Source organism: Purpureocillium lilacinum (assembly GCF_023168085.1).
Source record: "Purpureocillium lilacinum CBS 284.36 DNA, scaffold_7, whole genome shotgun sequence".
NCBI classification, from domain to species: Eukaryota; Fungi; Ascomycota; class Sordariomycetes; order Hypocreales; family Ophiocordycipitaceae; genus Purpureocillium; species Purpureocillium lilacinum.
The window spans coordinates 1834499-1850824 of NW_027072117.1; the positions used below are offsets into that span (position 1 = coordinate 1834499).

The 16326-nt window shown below is 58.7% G+C and overlaps 5 protein-coding genes across 5 annotated transcripts; 2 read left to right on the plus strand and 3 right to left on the minus strand.

The window, feature by feature from the left end:
- Positions 1 to 1961: 1961 nt before the first annotated feature.
- PLICBS_009446 (proteasome subunit beta type-4) lies at positions 1962 to 2742 on the minus strand (the record flags this gene model as incomplete). Its single annotated transcript, XM_065601635.1, has 4 exons — positions 1962 to 2163; positions 2249 to 2498; positions 2552 to 2709; positions 2735 to 2742. The coding sequence occupies 4 exons, from the start codon at positions 2740 to 2742 to the stop codon at positions 1962 to 1964; spliced, it is 618 nt and encodes a 205-aa protein (XP_065457707.1).
- Positions 2743 to 3125: 383 nt separating this feature from the next.
- On the plus strand, positions 3126 to 4925 carry PLICBS_009447 (pre-rRNA processing protein; the record flags this gene model as incomplete). Its single annotated transcript, XM_018325058.2, has 1 exon — positions 3126 to 4925. The coding sequence occupies one exon, from the start codon at positions 3126 to 3128 to the stop codon at positions 4923 to 4925; it is 1800 nt and encodes a 599-aa protein (XP_018176452.2).
- A 516-nt stretch (positions 4926 to 5441) lies between these two features.
- Positions 5442 to 9502, minus strand: PLICBS_009448 (uncharacterized protein; the record flags this gene model as incomplete). Its single annotated transcript, XM_018325059.2, has 6 exons — positions 5442 to 7362; positions 7440 to 8630; positions 8692 to 8742; positions 8799 to 8939; positions 9001 to 9068; positions 9425 to 9502. The coding sequence occupies 6 exons, from the start codon at positions 9500 to 9502 to the stop codon at positions 5442 to 5444; spliced, it is 3450 nt and encodes a 1149-aa protein (XP_018176453.2).
- Positions 9503 to 10564: 1062 nt separating this feature from the next.
- Positions 10565 to 11394, plus strand: PLICBS_009449 (signal peptidase complex subunit; the record flags this gene model as incomplete). Its single annotated transcript, XM_018325060.2, has 3 exons — positions 10565 to 10707; positions 10798 to 11085; positions 11148 to 11394. The coding sequence occupies 3 exons, from the start codon at positions 10565 to 10567 to the stop codon at positions 11392 to 11394; spliced, it is 678 nt and encodes a 225-aa protein (XP_018176454.2).
- Positions 11395 to 11697: 303 nt separating this feature from the next.
- On the minus strand, positions 11698 to 16155 carry PLICBS_009450 (uncharacterized protein; the record flags this gene model as incomplete). Its single annotated transcript, XM_018325061.2, has 5 exons — positions 11698 to 14228; positions 14278 to 15576; positions 15630 to 15939; positions 15998 to 16091; positions 16151 to 16155. The coding sequence occupies 5 exons, from the start codon at positions 16153 to 16155 to the stop codon at positions 11698 to 11700; spliced, it is 4239 nt and encodes a 1412-aa protein (XP_018176455.2).
- Positions 16156 to 16326: the final 171 nt, after the last annotated feature.

Genomic DNA, 16326 nt, shown 5'->3' on the forward strand with positions numbered 1-16326 from the left:
CAAGTATTATGATCGATCGAACACACTAGGGGAGTGTGCCTGCAGTATCCCTCGAAGAAGCACGCAGAATCTTCAAAGGAAAGACCAAGGAAAGACGAGAGGACGTCTGGGAGAAGTGGGCGAGATGAGGGGGGATGGAGGATGGAGTGTTTTGATGGGGGGGTTTGAGAGGTTGTGGGAGAAGAAAAGGGACGGGAGAGCGAGCCAGTGGAGGAGGCGAAGTGGAAGGGAAAAAAAATTGGTTGGAGGGTGGTGAGTGGCCAGAAGGAGGCTAGTGCCCAAAAGGCAGAAGGGTCAAATTTTTCCTTCCACCCTCGGGGGGGCGAGCGCCAGCGCAGAGCACTGGGCAGCGCAGCGCAGCGCAGCGTACAGACAGGCGCAGGCGCGGCCCACATGAGGCTGCGGTGCTGCCGTTGCGGCCAGTCACTGCGGCGGTGCGTGCAGCAGGCGCTGGAAGCCACAAACGCCGCTATTTTTACTGGCCGGCCACCTCGACGCATCAGCGGCCGCATGTATTCGCGAGGTACCGCCTCCGCCTGCAAATGCCTGTTCTGTACCTGGCCGGCAGGGATCGGGACCTCGACCATCCCCCCCAGAGACGTCATCACGAGTCGCTCCTCTGGGGGTGGCGACTCAACCCCGACGCCTCGCCGACCCGGAGGCGCTTCACCGCTTCCCACGTTCCAGCGTGTGCCCCGAAACCTTACGCCCCTTGGCCAGTCGGTGCTCGCGGTCCTGAGTCTTGACTTTAAGGGTCTGCGTTTTCGAGAATCTCGCCATGCGGCCGGACATCCCATCTGCGCGCACAACGTAGACCAGGTACCTCGCCGATGCCCAGATGCTACAGATACCTTGGGTTACACCAACTCGCTCAAACCCCTCGCCCAAACGCGTGTTTCGGTCACCACCTGCCCGCGCCGGGCTGGGTTACGTAGCCCTGGTTCGTTCCTTCTGCAACAGGTCCCGGTCTTGCATGCCGTGTGGCCCGACGTGACTCTTGGATACGAGTCTCCGGGGCGCCTGGGCTGGGGCGTGTTTGCCTGGTCTACATGATAGACACCATCGTTTGCTGTACCAAACAAACCTCATCTCATCTGCCTGTACGAGCGAGAACGAGTGCCATAGCGGTGCGTCCCTGGCGATCAGCATCTCGCGCGCGTGGTCCATGCTGTTCTCTGTCCCGCTCCCTTTCCGTGTGACGAGCAAGCCGGCACCACGTGCACCATGCCGCCGCCACATCAACCCGATGTGCCGTGCGACTGGCACAGGCGACTCGGCAGCCAAGTTGAGTCGACGTCAGACGCCACATCAGTTTTCGGGAATAGTAGCCCACACCGGCGCAAGGCTTTCAACCTTTCTGTCGGGGGAATTCGTAGCTGGCAATCGCCCTCGCCGAACGGGTTGCGGTGACGTCGAATGGCGACACGTGCCTGGCGCTGGTGGCATGTGGTCATGCGCGTGGAACCTGCTGGCAGGATATGTTGCTAAACATGGAAAACCTGCACCAGCCCAGACCTGGTGTCATGCCCGGAGCGTTGCTGACGGACTCGGATGCTTTCCCAATTTGCCAATAAATTCCTTGCAGTGATGCTTGTATCCGTACAGATGATGTTTTACAGCCAGCCCGGGTATAGGGTAGCCTGGATGTTCACGACGTCGCCTTTCAAGTGCCTTGACCCTGACGGGCTGACAGCCCGTCAGGAAGTGCGCTCCCGGATGGTCGGGGCTGTATACTTTCAGTGTTGAAGTCGACCGTTTGTGCTGCTACTCATCGGAGTAGTCGCGATATCGTCACACGATCCACCACGGGACCGGATGTTGGCCTTTCGAAACAGGGACATACGATGTGGTCCATCAGGCTGGGCATATCATGCCGTCTGGTTTAGTCTACGTTTTGCCCGTAGCGTGCTCGTAGCATAATATTACAGATATCCTTGCACGTCCCCTCCTCTGCTGCCTCCTCATGCGCTCTTCACCACACGGTCGTCGTCAAACTCTATGTCGACGATGCCATCTGCCTTGATCGCCTTGACCACCATGCCCTTGAAGTCGATCGGTAACCGCCTCTTCAGCTCATCCGTGCACATTGTCAGAATCTTGATGCCCTGTCCGAGGGTGATGTCGGGGTGGTGGTGCTTGTCGAGGATGGACAGGCAGTAGTATCTGTGTTCTCGGGTCAGCGATCCGCCTCGGATGCCATGGCTGCATGCGCAGGCCCGCCATGGGGTAGATGCCGGAGTTCACGTACTGTGCGTATCCATGGGCCGCATAGGGCAGCTCGGCCAGCGACGCCAAGTAGTCCAGCCAGTAGAGGTGCGGCTTGCCGGTGATGGGGTCGACGCCGCCCATCAGCAGGTTGACGTTGTACGGGTGTCGGGAGCGCAGGCTCGAGGCCAGCTCGCCGCGGACAAAGTGGGCGAGGCCAGAGGGCGACAGATCGGTCTCGTTGCGCATCGAGTAGAGCTGGGCATTTCTTTGGATGTACTCGGCGAATTGGACTGCAACGGCGTCAGCTCCTGTCCCACGACTCCGACAACGTTGATGCCCATACCTGTGTCTCCTGCCTCTCCCGAAAACGCCAGAAGGGTGTGCTTGGTGAGCGGCCGCGTCTTGTCGTCGGCGGCCTTGAGGATGGTGGCGCCTCGCATCGCAGCCTTGGAGGCGGCGATGAGGACGAAGTCCTTGCCCGTGATGCCCAGCAGAACTTCCCTGTGGGAATGTGTCAGACGGTGACCTAGCCATGGGGGCATCCTATGGGAGCTTACATTGTGACTCGAGCGTGTGATGATGTGGTGATTGACGGGTGTTGACGGCAGTGGACAACACGATGGAGGTGAGCTTCCAGCAACCGGCGAGCTCCCAGAGACGCCCGCTAGGCTGATGCGCTGCGCGTCAACCAGCTCCAGCCAGCTCTCGGCGGCGGCTGAAGGCGTCCGGAGCCCGGCGCTATGATTGTCCGACACCCACTCCGTCATTGGGCCACTCCCCAGGCATGTGGGGCTAGATTTTCTCTGGTCCATCCACTCGAACTTTTTTTTCTGAGCAGCGTCGCTGCAGGTCAGACAAATTTACACGCCGAGGCGGGACGGGAAGCGAGCAAGCCAGTTCGACCCGGACGAGCCACCATGTCGTCTTTTTTCACCGTCCCCGGCTCCCAGAAGAAGCGCAAGCGACCCGCGGCACCGGAAGCGCCCAAAAAGCGAGTCGCCGCGTCGAAATCGGCCGGGAAACCCACGGCAAAGGGCGCCGCTGCCGCCGCCGCGACTAAGAAGCGAGTCGAGCGGGACGAGTCCATTTCTGGCTCCGACGACGATGATGAGAGCTACGACAGCCCGTCCGATGCGGGCGAGGAGGTAGAGAAGAGCGACTCGGACGAAGAGGAGGAGACTGCCGCTGAGAAGAGACTGCGCTTGGCGGAGCGGTACCTGGAGAATATCAAGGAGCACGTGGACGAGGCGGGCTTCGATGCGGCCGACATCGACAGAGATTTGATTGCCGAGCGCCTACAAGAGGACGTGGCCGAGACAAAAGGCCGGGTTTACCGCCAATTGGCCTCCGAATTGGCCTTTGACAAGGCCTCCCAAACCCTCTTCCGCACCGACACCAACGCCGTAACCTCCATCGCCGCCTGCGCGCCCTACTTCTACACCACGACCAAAGACCTCTACCTGCACAAGTGGAGGACGCAAGACCTCCCCCAAGACCAGTTCCCGCAGACCACAAGACGGAAACCGAAGAAGCCCCCCGCCCCGCCGAGGAAGAAGCCGCAGCTGGAGTCCTGGATCAGGGGACACAAGGGGAAGAGCAAGGACAAGAACTACCAGCGGCACGTGGGGCAGATACTCGCCGTTGCCGCATCACCAGACGGGAAGTATGTGGTAACGGGCGGCGAGGACCGGAGACTCATCATCTACGATGCGGCCACCCTGAAGCCTCTCAAGGTCTGGACGCACCACCGCGACGCCATCACGGGCCTGGCCTTCCGCCGCGGCACCAACCAGCTGTACTCGTCCTCCAAGGACAGGACGGTCAAGGTCTGGAGTCTGGACGAGCTTGCCTACGTCGAGACGCTCTTCGGCCACCAAGACCACGTCGTCGACATCGACGCCCTCGCCCAGGAGCGCTGCGTCAGTGTCGGCGCGCGCGACCGCACGGCGCGTCTCTGGAAGGTCATTGAGGAGACGCAGCTCGTCTTCCGGGGCGGCGCCGTCGACAAGAAGCCCCGCCCGGGCGTCGACCCGCGCTCGCTCACGCACGAGGGCAGCATGGACCGCATCGCCATGATCGACGACGAGCTCTTCGTCACGGGCAGCGACAACGGCGCCATCGCCCTCTGGAGCGTCACCAAGAAGAAGCCCGTGTACATCCAGCCTCTCGCCCACGGCATCGACCCGGCCATCAAGCCGACGCAGGCCTCGGCCGAGCAGCACCCCAGCGCCGACGTCGTCCCCGCGCCCACCCCCCGCTGGATCACGGCGCTCAAGACGATCCCCTACTCGGACGTCATCCTTAGCGGCAGCTGGGACGGACACGTCCGCGTGTGGCGGCTCAGCGAGGACAAGAAGAAGATAGAAGCCGTCGGCGTCCTGGGCGACCACCAGCAGGACGACAACAACGACGACGGGCCCACCGCGGAGGAGGCCGAGACCAACGGCGACGCCCCCTCCCACAGGAACAAGGAGTCGCGGCGGCCCATCCACGGCATCATAAACGACATTGCCGTCTTTGAGCGCGGCGACCGCGGCAAGGACGGCCTGTGCGTCATCGCGGCGGTGGCCAAGGAGCACCGCTTCGGGCGGTGGAAGGTGTGCAAGGCGGTGCGCAACGGGGGCGTGGTGTTTGAGGTGCCGAGGATACAAAAGGCCGTGGTCAACGGCGACGGTGCGTCAGAGGAGGGGACCTCGGATGACGACGAGGATGAATGAATCATAGCGCGGTGTAATGCATAGATTTGGGACATCGAATGTCATGTCATACTCCTTCCACTTTTGACTCCTACAGAGTCTCTCGCGACTGTGCACAAAGCATGGGATTTCAATCACGGGCCTGGTGTACGGAGTAATCGCTGGGTTTATATTCACCTGCATTTGCTCTCACTTCTGCCACCGACGAGTTCCTTCAGCAGACGCCTTGTTAGACATCTGTCCGGACTGTCTATGGCCGTGAGCCTGTTGCCATCCCTCAGCTGCGCGCTTCATCTACAACGGCCGCCAGCCCCAGTCGCTGGCCTGCACAACCCCCCCAATGCATCAATGTACCAGCCATCAAAGGCCAACGACAATCACCAAACGCCGCCCCTACATCGCTATGCATGCATGGCCAGTAGCCGTCCACACTCCTTCACTGCGCCATGGACCGAACAGGAAAACCCTGTGTATAAAAAAACGCTCGCCACACCTCCACCCAAGGAACATCACCTATGCCGTGCGAGTGGAACCCCATCAGGAGTCGTCTGTGAGATCCACTGCGTTTCGGTCGATGCCGTTGTATCGCTCTCGTCTCACCGTCGCTGAGCCGCCCTTTGTGGGCTTGGAAATCGGGCGATTGAAGAAAGCTGAGAGCTCCGATGTCTGCTTCCTGCCTCGTGAGGCTCCGCCATAAGTTTGCATTGCTGGCTTCTTCGCCAGCTCAATAGAAGGCTGTCGTGCTCGTTTGAGCCGGTGCTCGCGGGCTGCATGAGCTTGTTCCTTGCTGTCTGAAGAGCTTGACAGCGGCTGTATCAACTGGACATCGTCTTCGATATCGATCGTTTCGTGATTCGTAGGAGGAGCCTTCTTCTCTTTTTCGACTGCTGTCGTCTTTGGAAGCTTGGCCACGCTCGGGGGCATCCCATCCGGTGACTCCTGAGCCGAGTAAAAAGCCGATGAAGTGCTGGAGCTTGTGCTTCTGCTACTGAGCCTGCCGATCAGAGCAGGCTCGTCTTCGATGGCTTCTCTTGTGCCTGGTGTTCGGTCGCCGGCCGATCCGGCTGTCTCGGGCTCCTTCGCTGCCGACTGGCCGCTCTTTGCACTAGCAGCACTTGCAGCACTGCTCGCCATGCTTTCGACAGACGAACTTTCCGGCAGTGACGCCTTTAGAGCCGAGGGATTGTCAGGCTGGTCAGCTTCTTGTTGTCCTTTCTTCGCAGCCTTCTTCTTTTGCAGAGCGGCGCGTTTCTCTTGCTTTTCCTCCTCGAGTCGTTTGCTCTGCGCTTCTTGCAGATCGAACAGCAACTTGCGGACGTTCTCTCGCAATTGAGCCGGTTGAATATCCCAGTCGAGGTCTTCTCTCTGAAGCAACTTGCGTGCTACCTCATCTGGATCCTTCAAGAATTCCTTCAGATATCCGAGAACATACACGCCGCAATCGCAGTAGTTGTTCTGACAGGGAATCTTTTTGGCGGACATGCCGCTTGGGACCACAGCCAGTTCGATGTTTTTCTTGTCCCTGGCTTCCTCTATCAGATACTCCTTCAGAGCCCGGCAGGTTGGGGAGTGTGGAGACTCTAACGAGTCCAGAGTCACAATTCTGGGCTGTCTGGGATCAAGCCTTTTCCCGCCGGGAGAGGATTGGAGAGTCCGTGAAGAGGGTGGAGGCGTTGATCGCGGATCCTTGTCGTGTGGCTTCCGGGGATCGTCAATCATCTCGACGTCATCATCCTCCGGCACGCCTTGGATAGCATTTGGTACGTTGCAAATGATTGCCAAGTACCAATGTGCGTGCTCGTTGACAGGAACGACGATGTAATCGTACGAGAAGAGATCGATTTTCGCGGTCCAGGCCTTGACGCCATCATAGTTGATCCTGCCCTTGGTAGAGCGGAGTTTCTCGAAGAAGAAGGTGCTAAAGATGTGAACCTTCTTGAGGACCTGGGGCGACTCTCGTTCCAGCGTAGCCTGGAGGTAGCGGATGTAGAAGCTGATGAGATTGTCGTTGAGAAACTCTCCCTCATCCAGCCTTGGAATGTCTTCGTCGTCCACCGTTGCTCTATTCTTCCCAGTAGCTGGGTATACGAGCGATCGCTGCCAGCGCTCCCGCCATTCTGGATGGTTGGTCGTCCAGCGCTCTGGTGTTGGTTCCCTGTAGAATCGCTTGGGCGAGGTCCGTCTGGTGCGGCGGGTGCCGAGGGTCGTACCCTGGGTCGACATGTCGACGTCGTCGAGGGCATTGGGAGGGCCCATGGACCGTGTCAACCTTTGTGGTTCGGCGCCTGATTTGGGTCTTGAAGTCGCACCCCCTCCACCGTCTTCCGTGCTGACGGGTTTGGATGCCCATGGTGCTTGCTGGTGCTTGGTCGCAGACTCTGCTTGGTCTCGAGGGCACGATTCTCTGTACCCCTCCGCCTGTTTAAGGGCGTTGCGAACACCACTCTCAAGGTACGCGCTAATCGATGTCAGCCGTCTTGGACAGAAGAGGGGGAAAGAAGGGGAGGGGGGGTTGCGGGGGCGAACGAAACTCACATTTCACGTTCAATGGTGCGGTCAGGGGGTACAGCCCTGACGAACGCCATGGCGGCTTCTAGGTTTTTGAACTCCAGAAACGCTTTGCCGGGGTGAATATTGTTCCCAGGGCGCTCGACGATGACGCAGGAGCTGTGAGTCGAAGCGTGGAATACCTTCTGCACTGTAGCCATGTTGATGGCCAGCCATGGCTGTGCGGCACGTTTGCCGTTGTCGGTCACGGGCACCAAGGTTTGTGCGTCCTTTCCGTCTTCAACGAGGCGTACCACACGGTCTGATTGCCCTTCGGGGTCGTAGAAAGCCTTGCCGCACGCTGCCCTCCTAAGTGTCATGTCCGGCAAGGCAGCCCGACTACCTGCTGTGGTTCGTTGTGGCCTTTGAAACGTCGTTTGCTGGATGTCGCCCCTGCTTGATACTCGTTTCTGTGATGACGTAGAGGCAACGCCATCAAAATTTGTTGGCTTCTTGCTGGGCAGCTGAACGGGCTCCTTATCGTTGCTCAGATCATCTAGGGACTCGTCTGAACTCTGAATGGATTCAAGTACCCCCTTTGCAGGGTTTGCCCGCTTGACGGCCGGGCCAGAGTGGTCCATGGCTTGATGAGGTCGCACAGCCTTACGAGACAGCAGCAGATCCGAAACAACCCGGGAAGGGGCAGAGTGGTCCTCAATGGCCAAAACATCTGGGCTGTCCAAGTCGGAGCGGTCGCCGAAGTGGGTGGGTGTCGTGGTATCGTGTCCCTTGGCCTGCAGACCTGTCTGGCTGAGGGATTGCCGACTCTTGCGCTGGCGCGGTTTGGACGATCTGCCATAGGTCTGCGCATGTCGAAACTCGGGGAGAGCCGCAGCCGTACTGGGCACCTTCCCAGCGCTCGAAATGCTCCATACGTCGTGGCCATCGTGTGAGCTCGATTTGGTCAGATCCTCGACGTGGACCTGTGATCGCCTATCGCTTGATCCGGAACCCCTGCCCGTGAAGGATAGAATGGTATCGGAGGCATTTGGCCGCTGTCGCTTGCTGGGGGGCGAGGCGTCCCAGGGAACGGAATCGTAGTGTGTCTGGCGATTGAGGGTGTTCACCGGGCCCGACTGACCGTTGATGCTCCTCTGTGACGTTTCAGCAACGACCTCTACGGTAAGGCCAAAGGCGTGAACTACCAGCCGCTTTGAAGTCATCCTTTCCTCCTTAGACCTGGGTATGGCGTCAGCAGGCGTGTCACGGTCGGTCGTCGTGCGTCCCGATGGTAACTTACCCATAGTCCGGGTATGAATGCTTCGCATCGGAAAGGTATCTTTCCCAGGGACTGCCACCCGTCAGAAGCGCCCAGGGAACAGATGAAAGTATCTGCTAGCGACGTACGACTCTCGAGCCCTCTTCGGCTCCCGGTGTTCCGTTCGTGGCGACGTGTGAATGGGCGGCGGGCCTGCGTGTCCGTCCAGGTTTGCGTCGAGTGCTTCGTCGGTCAGGGCGGCGGTTGCTTTCCTGCGCCGGAGGCTGCGGCTGACGTCTAGTTAGACTCGGCTATGTAGTAGACAGGTATCGAGAACCACGGAAAACTCACGCTTGAGGGTCGCCGGCGGATGCGGCATGAAGCAAAGTGCGATGACGAGTTGGCGATGGTGGTTGATTCTGCAACCGTTAGCGGTGGGGGGCGTTCTGCGAACTGAGGTGATGGCCGGGCAAAATTTAGTGGGGCGCGGGCAGCCATGGAACGGGGGACCTGTGCTGCGACCACTGGAGCACCCCGGAAGTGCTGAAGCCCAGGCGCGTCGTCCAGGTCTTGTTGGCAGCGCAATACGACGGGATCCATGGATCCATGTAGGCAAGCAGGCACGGTTCACCAACGCCCCTGTTGAAACTTGGATGCGCCGGAGCCGCCGCCCGAACAGTCGACGCCCGTGCCATTCTGAGAGCCCGGAGAATGACACTGCAGTCCTGGAATCTCTCCCCCACGCGACGGCCCGTATTGACATTGGCTCACTCACCATCGGGGATGCGCCGCCGGCGGCCCGCTTCCTGCGCGACCCATCGGTGTCTGGGTCGGCGGCGACTGCGGCGGCCATGGCGCTGGCTTCATGCTTTGTCTGCGCGGCAGTGTACCAGGCTCAGAAGGCTGCGAGGGGACGCGGCAATCGGTCGGCAACGACAACTCGAGGGCTTGGACATGATAACAAGGCGATGAGAAGCAAGGGTGGGCTCTCGCATTCGACGAGGGAGAGTGCTCATAAGGCTGCCTAGGTACGAAGTACATGCGCTGAGGTGCTGCGCACAGAGCTGACATGGCCAATCACTGGATGCATGTGTCGTCACGCGCCAACCCGAAGTGCGATGGAAGGTTCAGTTCAACCCGCCGCCTAAGGGCATGCATGGTGTAACTTAGCCAGTAGCGGTTGAGTTCTGGATGGACGGGACTCACGGGAGTCTCATCAAGGCTGGCTGAGGCGGGGAGCCTCATCAGCTCCACCGATCTGCCTATGCACTGGTGTCCACGTCCACTGCGCTATACATTTCGCCCATTGCTTCTGAATCGGGCCATTTAGGTCCATGGTTGTCGCGGTTCGCCTCGCTACCGCCTGGTAGCCTTCGGCCACGTCGCTCTCCTAGACTCCTACACTCGTAGCGTCACCTTCAGTTAAGTCTGAGCCCAGGCGCAGCATGCGTCGATATCGTAGAGAAACCGCATCTACGCCTTGTCTGTTACTGTAACTCCACATGTAAAATCTATCGTGTAAACAAGGCCGGTTCCTTCAAGTCCAATTTCTCTGAAAGCTGGTGGGTGCCCGGATGTAAGTGTCGTCCTTGCACCCCTGGAGGCCGGGAGTCCGCGCCGGGGCGATCCACTGACACGCTGCCCCGCCAGTGCCGCGCAAGGCTGAGCGGCGAGCGCAACGCAACTGCAGCCGCGCAGCTCCAACGTGTCCTAATCCGCGACAGACACCACCCAAGCTCCAGCTGTCCGGTTCCTCCACCGACCACGACATCATCATCTGCCGCCAACACACCCGTCCCAAGGCCCCAATGCTGCGATAGAAAGCCTGCGCCGCGCATACGACTCTCTCTTTTTACTTCGTTCGACAGATACCCCGTTTTCCCACCTCAGCGAGCGCATCCGCGCGCCGCCCAGCATGCACTCCTCCTTCACCCGCCTCCAGAACGTCTTCGGCTTCTTCACCACCGTCGCGTGCGTCCTCGGCGCCTTCATCGCCGCCACCGATCTCTTCACCCCGCGCACGCCCAGCGGCGTCATCAGCCCCAACAATGTCCAAGTGTAAGCGCTCCTCAAGACCCCCGTCTTCTGCCGACTTTGCGGCTCCGCAGCCCCCCCCTAGAGCTAACCTTTGCATGCGCACTTGGATAGTGTGAAGGGCCGCCCGCACTACTACTCCTCTAAGAAGGAAGAGTACGCTATCATAAAGTTCTCCCTCGAGGCCGACCTCTCCTCCCTCTTCACGTGGAACACGAAGCAGGTCTTCGTCTACGTCACGGCCGACTGGCCCGCCGCCGCGGGCGCCAACGCGACCAACTCGGCCGTCATCTGGGACACCATCATCACGAACCCGAGCGCCGACCACCTCAAGAACATTGGCCCCCTGGCCATGAAGAAGCTCAAGAAGAGCGCCGAGGGCAAGACCATTGACCCCAGCCGGTACGTGCCGCGCCCTACATAGTCGGACATTGTGCGGTCGCTAACTCGAGGATGTATCGCAGTGGCCTCCTCAAGCTGCGGAACCAGAGACCCAAGTACCAGATCACGCACCCGAGCGGCAAGATTGCGCAGGCCCGGGATGTCACGCTCAAGATTCACTACAACGTCCAGCCGTGGGTTGGCCTGCTCACCTGGAACATGGACAAGGATATCTACCAGTGGAAGACCATGGCCGGCGGCCTCAGCGACAAATTCACGCTCCCCGCCATCAAGTCCAAGGACAACAAGAGCAAGAGCAAGAGCAAGTGATTTGGTGGGGCAACGCGACTGTAAAAGCGGGAGGTTCTGTGGCGTTTAGCAGGCTGGCTAGAAAGATGTATTCGAGTCCTTTCAATGACATGACATTTCTCACGGCCTGAAAGGGGCCCTGCCCCGTGTCCTGGCCGGCCGGTAGGGCTCATGGGTATCCAGCTCTGTCTGTGGTACTCGTCGCAGTCGTGCACTGCCCTTGGGAAGCCATCGCTTTGACAATATCTGCGTGCATACAAGCCATCAAACGCCACCACCCCTACTTCCGTGTAAAACAACAACGGGCTACCTAACGCCAACTCCTCACTGGGCCTGGGCTGCACTGCCTCCTCTCGCATTGCCGCCACGGCCCCGGTTGGGGCCATTGCGTCCCCTACCACCTCGGCCGCGGCCGCGGCCGCCACGGGTGTTGTCGAGGCTCGCGGGCGGAGGCACATTGCCGTATTTGGGAGCTTCTTCACCACTCGAGGGTGCTTGAGCTCCCTCAAAGTTGCCTCGACCCCGCCCACGCCCACCGCCGCCACCGCCCGCTCTGCCGTTCTGGTTGCCTCCGCGACCTTGCCCGCTGGCATTCTGACCTGGGGACTGGGTACCGTTAGGGCCGCCACGGTAGACGAGAGTGCTATGCAGCAAGTTCGGAGCGCCACCGCCGCGAGGATTCGGGCTGCCGCGACGTGCCGGTGAGTTCCTATCAGGGTTCATCGCGCCACGCCAACCGCCTCGCAGGGGAGGCGGTGTGGGGGCGTCTTTGAGCTGGGTTATGCCAATTGAGCCGTATGTTCCAGTCGTCGGGTTAGGCGCAGCCCGTCGCTGTTGCGACCTGCTGGACGCAGAGACGACCTGCTTGTCCGAAGTGTTGAGAACGGAAGATGACGCGACTGTCTGGCCACGGAACATGGGCGCTCTGTCACCAAGAGTGGTGCCACTCATGAAGGATGTGTCCCACAGGACGTCCAGAAGCAGCGCCGTGGCAGTTCGGCTGATGCCAACGACGGTGCCTCTTGTGGCGATGGGAACCTTACCTGCAGCGTTTGCAAACGTCACCCGGTCGCCAAGCTGGAAGCTCTGGTTTCCAAGGACCAGCTCCGCATCGGATGGCTTCAGAATTGCCGCGCGAGGGACGCCCTTCATCTTCCGGATGTCGATGTCCTGCGTTGCCTGGAAAATCCGCTCGCCGGCATCGGCAAGTGCCATGACCACATCAGAATCGAGCTGCTCGGCTTCAAGGGGCACCCGCTCGAACTTGCTGGTCTCCTGCTTCTTGAGCCAGGCGACAATGTCCTTAACCCGCTGCGAGGCGACAGTCGAGTCCTTCCACAAGTCCGTGTCGGTGATCTCACTCTTTTGAGGCTCTCTCTGGATTGCTGCGAAGAAGTCGGGGAACGCCACCATGTAGTCGGCAATCAGCTTGATAGCCGCAGCACTGAATTCCCATCCCGTGCGGGACTTGCGAGAATAGCCAAGCACTTTGAGCTTTCGGCCCTCAAACTTCAGGTTCAAGCCCAGGTTGAGCTTCAGGCCAGCCGAACTGAGAATCTGGTAAGATGATGTAATCTTGCTGAGCACAAGGGGGTGCACCCCGAGCTGCTTAGCGACAGCAAAAGACGGCGTGTATGGGTTGTTTCGTTCAGCCTGATGGATCATAGCCTTGGCGAACTCTGGTTCCTTCGTCTTCGGAATCGAGACAACAACCTCAGTCTTGCCGCCGACGTGGCCAGTGATTTCGAGCGGACGCCCGTAGGCATACTCTCCTAGGAAAAACGCCCGGGTGCCGATTGGGAACTCCTCCTCAATAGGCAGCGCCTCCTTTTCGATGAATCGCTCGTCTTCGTTGACGACCTCGTCCACGATGGTTTGAGATGCGTATATGCTTCGCAAGCTAGGGTTTTCGGCGTACTCTTTAATCAGAGCACCCTCCTCGGTCTTGATCAGGCCCTTGAGCATGTGCACGTAGACAAGGCATTCCACTTGCCCGATGGTCACGCCCAAACGCTTTCCGTACCAACCCTCGATGTACTCGGCTTCCCTGGCAAAGTCGGACGCTTCTCTGTTGGAGTGGTCTTTAGTGATGATTTGCTTGCCGTCCTCAGCGAGCTCGTAGCTGAAGAGCTCGTCTTGGACTCTCATCACCTTGGCTTCCTGAAGGAAAGGATAGCCAACGTAGCATTTCTGACCGAGTTTGGCCTTCCAGGCCTCGATGCTGGTCCGCATCTTCGTGTCTGTCAGGGTGACAACGACGCTGGGGTTCTTGCTTTCAGACTGAAAGACATTAACACCATAGCCCTCAACAAGCTGGGCAGTATAAGGGAGGGTGTGCAGCGTCGGGAAGCCAGCGAGAGCCGACACGTTGAGCAGCGCGCCACTCGTGAGGCCAGAAAGGTACTCGAGTCCTTCGACGTCGGGGAGGTCGAATATGTTCTCGATGCAGCGGCAGTTCTGGATCTCGGGGAATATGCCCGGGAGCGAGGACGGGTACGTGAAGTTGACATCAGATGAGTAAGTGAACTTGATGGGCACTCCAAAACCATTGCGCGCCTTTTCGTCGTCCTCCAGAAGATCGTTCTTAGGTGCCATGGCATCCAGCAGGCGCTTCTCATCGATGAATGGGATTTTCACGACGGCCTCCCAGTCCATCTTCTTCCCGTTCATGTCAAGTTCGAAGTCCCTCGGGTAAAAGTCGATGATGGGAGAGTTGGGGTTTGTCATCAAATCGTGGTAGATCTTGGGCACAATCTTCTTGCTCCTGTCGGGCAAGACACCCATGAGCTGTTCGTACGGCTTGAAAGGCTGCCCCTTCTTGAAGTTGAGATCAGCCCCGAGGCCCTTGGTGACATCTAATATCGTCAGTCAAGCACAAGACGTTGGATCTGAAGCATGACTTACCGGAGATGAGGGGGGCGTAGTGATATCCGTAGAACCAGGGCCACGACGCAATACCCTTGTAGTAGTAGAAGAGCACCCATTGCAAGCCCTGGACGTAGTTCTCGCAAAGCGCCTTCTGCTCGACGGCGTACTTTTCGGCGGGCCATTCGGGGAATTTCTGCAGGTAATACTTCGTCTTCCAGCCCTGGTACTTGTCCTGGTAGAGCTGCTCATATTGCTTCTGCGCATCCTCGGCAGTCATGTCCACCACGGCGGCCTTGTCGTAAATCTTCATCACGCGATATGCAGCCAAGTTGCCTTCTTCCTCCTCGTCATCATCATCGCCGTCTGGGCGGGCGGGGAAGGCCAAGATCAGATGTCGGTCCGCGTTCTCGTCTTCCTTGGTGGACCAGTCCAGATGCATGGCGTCGGCAAGGTCCTGCACAAACTTGCGATCGGCAGCCTTGAGATTTGAACCAAGATCCAGGGGCTCGTCGGAGCGTTTGGACACGTAGGGACGAATCTTTTGCTTCCACAAGTCGCGCTGAGAGGAAGTGATGATGAGCTGGCCATTCTTAGATGACTTCGATGCCGCGCCGTTTCTGCCCTCGAGCTTCTTCTCCATCTGCTTCGCTGCAAACCACTTCTCGTCAGCAACGTCGTTCTCAAACGAGACGAGCTCAAGCTTGCTGAGCTCGTCAAGGAGGCGCTGCAAACGCGACATATTGATGACGCCATTCTCGTTGATGTACCCTTCGCATGTCGGCAACACCTTCTTATAGGTCACAAACATGTTTGCCAGGGCGCCTTCGTTGATGTGAAGGCCTGGGAGATTCGGCAGGAAATCATTTCCAACAAAGAACGCCATGAGAATGAAGTCGTCGATGACCCTCTCAAGGTCGAAAGGAAAGCTCAACAAGCCTTGCTTTTCCAACTCCTGGAACTCCATTTCAAGGTACTCGCGCACCATGCAGAGGTGAAGGAGGTAAAAGTTTTGATGCTCGAGCTCCTTGGACTTGGCCTTGGAAGCACGGCCGAACGTGACCTCTTCACGCAAAAGGCAGAAATGAGGGTCGTGGCTGAGAAGGCCCAGCATGATGAGATCGGCGTCGAGCCCGTACAGGCAGTGTCGTACGTTGGGATTGTAGTTTGGTTGCGCCTTGGCGTTTCGAATGTATTCCATGATCTTGTGCTCTCCCTCGCCGGGGACCTCATGGCCGGAGAGAACGACCTCACAACCTTGCCAGTCAGAGTCTTCCGACACTTTCTTGTTGACAAAATACCGCAATTGTAGCGACAGCTTCGCCATGAACTCGGTGCCTGGTACAATTAGCGTCTGGTACGCAAAGTAGGAGGATCCGCAGCGGGCATACCTGGGGTGATGCAGTTGCTATCAAAGGGTTCCTCCTTTGGCATCTCCACACCATCCTTGATGGCCTTTTCACGGGCCTTCTCGTTATCCAGGGCAGTTCTGAAACGGCGCGCTCGCTGCTGGTTCATCTTGGCGCGGGGAGCGACGCCATCAATGGCCATGAAGAAGAGCTGTTTCGGCTTGATCTTGCCAAACAAATGCTCAATGTAATTGAAGATTCGGATAAACATCTCCTCTTCGCTCAGTCGAAAGGTCGTGTCTTCGCCCGCATCCTTGTGCGTACAGTTGTGGATGATGCCGTTCATGTCGAGCTGTAGTTCCGTCAGTCGATGCGCCGCTGAGAGTATGACTCGGGGGGCGTCTCCGTACATATAAGCAGTCAAACTCGGGTATTCTGTTCTCGGCGATGAGCTGGGAGATCGGAGGGTATCGCTCTGAGAGCCATCTGAAAAATTTCGGGACACTGAGAGGCGAGATGTCAGTCCAAGGCTGCCGCAAACAGCTCTGAGATGGAAGACGTACCCCATGATGCGGGTGCCGGGATGCAGTCCGACTCAGTATAATTCTAGGCTGCGGTTGGGGTTTGTGAGGAATCGAGCTGTGATGGTACAATGTACCGTCGAAGCAGTCCAATCTGGAGGGCGCCACTATAACAAGAAAGATCCTTTCGCCGAAGCTGATGACCTGTCTCCGAGCGC